This window comes from Aspergillus ibericus, assembly GCF_003184845.1.
Source record: "Aspergillus ibericus CBS 121593 unplaced genomic scaffold BO80scaffold_9, whole genome shotgun sequence".
NCBI lineage: Eukaryota > Fungi > Ascomycota > Eurotiomycetes > Eurotiales > Aspergillaceae > Aspergillus > Aspergillus ibericus.
The window spans coordinates 411,019-417,822 of record NW_020292107.1 but is presented as its reverse complement, the minus strand read 5'-3'; the positions used below and the strand labels follow the sequence as shown (position 1 = coordinate 417,822).

The window sequence follows — 6,804 nt, the reverse complement described above, 5'->3', positions numbered from 1 at the left end:
GTGATTGCACAGTGCGACTATGGGATGTGGCCACGGGTGGGGAACGCCGCAGCCTGCAAGGCCACGCAGCCTGCATTACAGCAGTCGCTTTCTCACCTGACGGGCAGACGGTGGTGTCGGCCTCTGGTGATGGTACAATGCGACTATGGGATGTAGTTATAGGTAGAGAACGCTGCAGCCTGCAAGGCTATACATCCTGGTTTACAGCAGTCGCCTTCTCACCTGACGGGCAGACGGTGGCGTCGGCCTCTGATGATGGCACAGTGCGACTATGGGATGCGGCCACGGGCGGGGAACGGATATATAACGTTGGGTCGGCAGTTGAATTTTTATCATTCTCAGCTGATGGCTGTCATCTCATTACTGACCGTGGTTCACTCACCGTGAGAAATCAACCACCTAGCTCCTCTATTGAGCATTCGGGGCGGAATATTCTTATAGACGAGAAATGGATAACCCGGGGCGGCCAACGTTTGATCTGGCTGCCACCTGAGTTTCGAGCGACATGTATGGCTTTCAGTCACAATTGTGTGGTTCTTGGTCATGTATCTGGCCTCTTGGCATTCCTTTGGTTAGTATAGTGCGTCTGCTTGATAATGCGTTTTTAAGGTTCACCTCAACTCAGTGTATATTAATCTTATTATATTTTACTCTCTTTGTGAAAGGAGGGCATGGGATGTGCCTTCAATTTATTTTTCGTTGTCTTGCCACATGAGGCTTCTAGCAGATTCCACTTAGAGAGTGTGGCCCATCCCCATGTGCTAGCCTTCGCCATTCTTATAGTTATGGGGGCAAACGGTAGTTTCCTGACATCATCAACTAATTGTAGAGGTGGACGTAACAAGGTTGATAGGTGCTGGCGTCCAGTCACCTTGCACGGTACTAAAATTTGCTATCATGACTGAAAGGGTCGGTCCTGCCTCTGTCTTCCTGTATATGGTATATTTGAAAAGGAACCTTCACTCCACCGCTACATATCATTAACAATTTCGCTTCGAGATATTTCCCTCTCATATTGTCGACCTCACAAAATGGTCAACTCATAAGTTCCAGCAGTCCACGCGAAGTCGGATTCAAAGTATTTAGTTAATTGTGAAGTCCACACGATTCCCACAGACTACTGGACTGGAAGATATTTTGCATTTTCGCACAACATTTGACAAACCATTTATGTATAGAACCGATTTACATCTCATCAATTGTCAAGCCGGCGTGTCTAAAATGCCCTTGGGTGCTTTGCTCTTGCATCCCGACAGTACAATATCAACACACTACTCCAGGAATTAGTCAAAGCCTTGGCTGTTATCATCCTCGTAGAAATGCCAGTTTCGCTTGTTGAAACATTTGAGGTGAGCCACTTCATCTGTTTGCCTATGAGATATCTACGTTCTCTGTGGAAGAAGGTGCTCTGTGGCTTGAATATATCTCTCACCCACTCACGCACACGCTGCCGGACGGCATACAGCAGTCGATTCCGCGTATCCGTGACCTGTCTCTTCAGATCGGTGTGTTGATCAATTCTTTAACCAGTCTTTTTCCGACGACGATGGAGTCTCCGGCGGAATGCATCCCGCTTCCGAATGGGCTTTCTGAAGCCCGTGGATACTCATCGACTGTGGCTTTCACACGCATCAGTAAGTTCTTGGGTCGGCTTCGGTCAATTCATTGTTCTATCCATGTATGCCTCGCGACATTCGCTCCACATTAGTATCAGATCAAGGTAGCCCAGGGAACTATGGGCATGCGCCAGGACTTACTACACTTATCTGAGTACGGTGCTGCCGCCATACCGAAATAGATGTGTGATTGTCAAGGTTCAGTAGCTCAATACTGATTTGGAAATTCACGAGCAGTTGCGGGGAGCTTCGCCGGACTGCGGGATGCACGCAAGGATGACCCACCTTCTTAGGTCAGTAGGCCAATCAACATTTACTTCTGCTACTTGGCAGGGATGACTGTGGTTCAGCTGGGAGCTGCTTCGTTACTATTGGACACCGGGCTTACAGCTCAGCGTGGTCTGAAATAAACTCAGCGTGGTCTAACGCTAAATACGGAACAACTCTTTTCCATTTTAACCATGATGAGGTCTTTATTTTTCATAGAAATTACATATTTTCAATATACTGAAAATATGCACATTTTAATCCTAAGCTTAGAGTATTCAAAAAAAAAAAAAAAAAAGACTCCCTAATAAAATACCCTAATAAATATCCTAAATACCCTAAAATCCCTAAATACCCTAAAAAGTTCTGATATATAGCTTATTATAGGCTCATCGTGGTCTAAAACTAAGATTCTTGACCATGATGAGCTTTTGCCAAGAACAGGTTCGGCGTGGTCTGAAATAGGCAGAATGTTAGACCACGCTCACCGTTTTTCAGACCACGATGAGCTGCGACCCGGGGCTGAGAGACTTGCCGGGTTGACTCCATTCAAACGTAAGCTGATAATACCCTAGTGAATACAGCCACCAACCAGGATCGTCTGACATGTGTGTGCTAGTATCGTCTATTTTGGGGGCCATTTTCAGACAAAGGAAATTGACTAACTCCGGGTCTGTCCACGTCGGAGCCATGCGTGAGACCCCGCCCGCTGTGACATTGGATTTATGAAGCTATAAGATCCTACTTGGTCTCAGTGAGGTCGCAGTCGTCCACACGACAAAATCCCTATCCCGTCTAACTTATCAGAGAGTGACATCCAACCAACACAATGAGCAAATCCTACGAATACGTGATCTGTGGCGGTGGTACCGTGGGATGCGTTCTCGCCAGTCGCCTCTCCCAGGCTGGACACAACGTCCTGGTCGTCGAGGCGGGCGCCGAGGACTACAGCGACCAGATCATGAGTCCGGTCGCGGCCCCGCATCTCCATGGCACAGACGTGGAATACAACTTGACGACGACCAAGCAGCCCGGACTGGGCGACCGCTCGGTTCCCAACTACGGAGGCAAACTGCTGTCGGGCTCGAGTGGCATTAACTACGGCCTGTGGACGCGCGGGCACTCCGTCGACTATGACTCCTGGGCCAAGGTTGTGGGCGACGAGCGGTGGAATTATGCGAATATGCTCAAGTTTTTCAAGCGGACGCAGACGCACCACGATCCGACCGGAAGCCCGGACAAGTACGGGTTCAGTGGGCCGATTTCCACCACGGCGGCGGCTCGTCTCTACCCGCTGCGGGAACAGATCCGCCAGGCCATGTCGGCGGCCGGTCTCGAATACAACCCGGATACCAACGGCGGCAATCCGCTGGGCTTTGGCGCCTTCACGGAGAACTGGAAGAATGCGCGCCGCCAACCCGCCAGCCAGGCCTACGATCTGTCCAAGGCGACCGTGCTGACGAACGCCGTCGTCGCGCGGGTGGATGTCGACGACACCAAGACCGCGACAGGCATCACGCTGACCGATGGCACCCAATACACCGCCACGAGAGAAGTCCTCGTTACCTGCGGGGCGCTCAAAACCCCCCAGTTGCTGATGTTATCCGGCATTGGCCCCCAGGAGCACCTCGCCCGACACAACATCCCCACCATCGCCGATCTCCCCGTGGGAGAAAACTACCACGATAAGATCTCGGCGACCTTCTTCTGGAAGCTCCGCCACCCGGAGAACGGATACGCCCTCGGCTCCCCCCTCTTCAACAAGCCCGAGTTCCGCCACGGCAACCCGATCGAATGGGTAGCCACCGTTCCCACCCCGCACGCAGAGCTCCTCCAGGCCGCCCAACAAGACCAGCTCGACCCGGAAGACCCCTACCTCCAGGAACCCCGCGGCAATGTCGAAGTGATGGTCGCCTACGCCGCCATGGCCGGAGGGGGTTCACAATTCCGCGTCCCCATGGACGGCAACCACATCAGCAGCCCCGTGGTGCTGCTTCTCCCCACCAGTCGCGGCCGGATCACGCTCGCGAGTACCGATCCCACAGCGGATCCGGTCCTGGACCCGCACTATCTTGACACAGAGACGGATCGTGCCGCAATCCGGGCGGGGATGCGCGTCGCCTTGCGCGTGATGGAAACCGAGTCGGCCCAAGCGGTGGTCGGGGGCGAGACCCCGCCGCCGGGCCATGCGCCCCTCACGAGTGCCTGCAGTGATGCGGACCTCGACCGACGGGTGCAGATCGTGGGGAGTAGCTTTTTTCAGAATGGTGGGACGGCGGCCATGGGGACGGTGGTGGATACGCAGTGTCGCGTGAAGGGGGTGCGGAATCTCCGCGTGTGCGATGCCAGTGTGCTGCCGGTGCCCCTGGCCGGGCATTACCAGGCACCGATGTATGCGTTTGGTGAGGCCGTGGCGGAGATGCTGCTTGCATAGATCTTGTATTCGATACATCACTTAGCAGCCAATTTGACTGTAGCGTTGAAGAGAGAAATTAATCAGATCACATAAAAGATTTTTACATTCCGACTGTACGTAATCCCTTACACACTGGTAATTATGCCTAGTACAAGCAAGACAGAACTCCTACCAACATCGCAACACACCTGTCCAGAAAGCCTGCACCATAAACCCAGCGATTCTCACACATTCAATCCCATTAAGACACCCGTCAGCACTAGATACCTCACCCGGTTCTGTTACACTTGCAGCGGTATACCGTGTACATCGAGGCCACAACAATACCAGCTATGTAAGCCGGAAGGGCGGGCAGTTTCGTGCATGGAGGACATGAGATAGGCCATCTCTCCGTTGTGTTGGGGCCATTGCCATATTATTCACTGGCTTCACTGCATTACAGTGGGGGGTAGAGGAAGAGCCTAATGTCCGAGTCTTGTTCGTCCGGCAGGGGGCGGAAATTAGATACATAGTACATAGTACGGAGTACTAGTACCTGGTAGTTTGGGGCGATTAGTGTAGTGTACCCCACGGGCTATGCAGGCGGGCTAGATACAGCAGCCCTAGACGAGGCCAGGCAGATCGTTGTCCAGGCCGATGTGTCCACCTTTGATCCGGGATCATCGATGGGATGAGCGCGGCAGTTGGTGGCGATTCGTGGTATGTTGAACAAGGGTGGGTTTGAAAACAAAGCAGGAAGGCCAGGTAGCTTTGCCCTGGTGGTGGTGATGGTTGTTCTCGCTGTCGCCCCATAGCGAGGGAAAGCTTGCTTTTGTGCCCGCCCAGTCTTGTTCAAGGTCGCGTGCGGCGATAACCATTGCTGTTAGGCATACAAAGCAGGGTTGGATGACTTGAGCAACGTGACCTATTTGTGCCAAGTGAAATTGTCACAGGTACTGCTGGTCGCGGTACCTGACATACTTATTGTTGATGTAGATGGTGTGGCAGACTTGAGGTTGTGAGGATTGCTCTTCTTGAGAATTAGATGGAGTAATTGACAAACAAGATATAAGACTATCCACAATAGGATACATGTAAGGGAAAGTATAGACATTTTATTTCAGCCTCGTACCCAGCCTATGTTCCCTTATCTTTGAGATCATATTGACCTCTCCATCAAGGACAATGAGACGTCTTTCCCGATTCATGTCGAGTATATGCCAGGCTTTCTCTGGCACTGACGATCGGATGGCATCCAAACTTAGTTGGAGAGATACTCGATCCTCTTGACTGAGAGCTGCGGCGTAGATTCCTACCGGGCAAGATCCGAGAATGGGGGATTTAGGCATTCCCCGAAAGCTAGCCAAGAGAATGACTGTCCTATTGCCGATAAGATAGGCCATAGAACAGATAGACGTACAGTATTTTAGTTCATGTCATGAAAGCTCTATAATGAGCTTTTGTGTCGTCAGTCTTGGAGGGGGTAATGAGGGGTAAGAAAACTGTTTGGAGCCTAACAGGTGAATATTACGTCGCGTTACACGCGACCAGAAGGCAAGCACACTGCAATGCAAACCAGGCAAGCCCCCAGACAGGCAGTACCTGGGTTGCCAATAATGAATCGGATATAAAGAGGATAGCCTGCCAACCTTTCGCGGCTCACCCCCTTGAATTCCGCTTCATCAGGCCCAAACAGAGCACTTCCCCCCGCCCTTCCATCTCTCTATTCAGACCACCACCATGTGTGATACTAGCGAAATCCGCGAGAAAGTTTTCGAAAAGTCTGAGGCACATCGACCTGTAATCAAAGTACATACAGAACAACTAGATTCTCATGATTATCGTGTCTCAGCAAGCAATTTCATCAACGAGATATTTCCGAACTGGGAGGATGATCGTCGGATTCGTTCCATCGCCATTGAAATAAGAGGTGATCGCACATTTCTGGCTATCGATGTGAACAATCTCGATTATGACTTCGAAGCAGCACACGAACCAAGACTGTTCTCCCGGTCTATGTTGTTTGGCGACATAAACGAAAGGGATGGTATATCATAAGATGGCCCCAGGAAGATGGGCCTCTGGCTACGAAGATCGCTGAACTTCATGACCTCAATGGTTTCGATACCACAACACCTTTTCTTGCAAATTTCAATGAGCCGGTTGTATATGGCAACCCGCGTTACATCTCGATCAATCGCCAGCATCTACAGGCTACCCCTCCGTCAGATGAACGCGTTTCATTGAATTGACCGGTTGTAGCCGCCATCGTCCTTGATATAGGGGATAAGGAGATGTCCGGAACCAACAGCAGAAGGGACAGACCAAGGATCCCAGCGAGCGCACGACTTCGAGAGAGGGAGGGGGCATGAAGCAGAGAGTAACATAGAGAGACCGATGTGTACGTGAAGATGAGAGAGACCATAAGATGTATTTTCGCCTTTCGACGGGCTAATAAAAATTGATGGGGGGACTCCTGAAAGTAGCAGTCAGGGTGGGTTTTATTATGCCTAATCGATTTATAGC

At 51.3% G+C, this 6,804-nt stretch overlaps 2 protein-coding genes across 2 annotated transcripts in view; both read left to right on the top strand.

Moving 5' to 3' along the window:
- BO80DRAFT_453197 (uncharacterized protein) overlaps positions 1-581 on the top strand; it is a gene marked incomplete at both ends in the record, with an annotated part of 3,884 nt that extends 3,303 nt beyond the window's left edge. The window contains 2 exons of the mRNA XM_025721989.1: positions 108-369; positions 442-581. Of these exons, the coding sequence (XP_025577862.1) occupies positions 108-369; positions 442-581 (402 nt within the window). The remainder of the gene's footprint in view (positions 1-107; positions 370-441) is intronic.
- A 1,925-nt stretch (positions 582-2,506) lies between these two features.
- Positions 2,507-4,390, top strand: BO80DRAFT_401615 (GMC family oxidoreductase). Its single transcript, XM_025717572.1, has one exon. It carries the CDS (start codon positions 2,713-2,715, stop codon positions 4,315-4,317), a length of 1,605 nt encoding a protein of 534 aa, XP_025577861.1. The 5' UTR covers positions 2,507-2,712; the 3' UTR covers positions 4,318-4,390.
- Positions 4,391-6,804: the final 2,414 nt, after the last annotated feature.

Excerpts from the sequence above, each read along its gene's own strand:
- BO80DRAFT_401615 (XM_025717572.1), top strand. The coding sequence starts at position 2,713 with ATGAGCAAATCCTACGAATACGTGATCTGTGGCGGTGGTACCGTGGGA.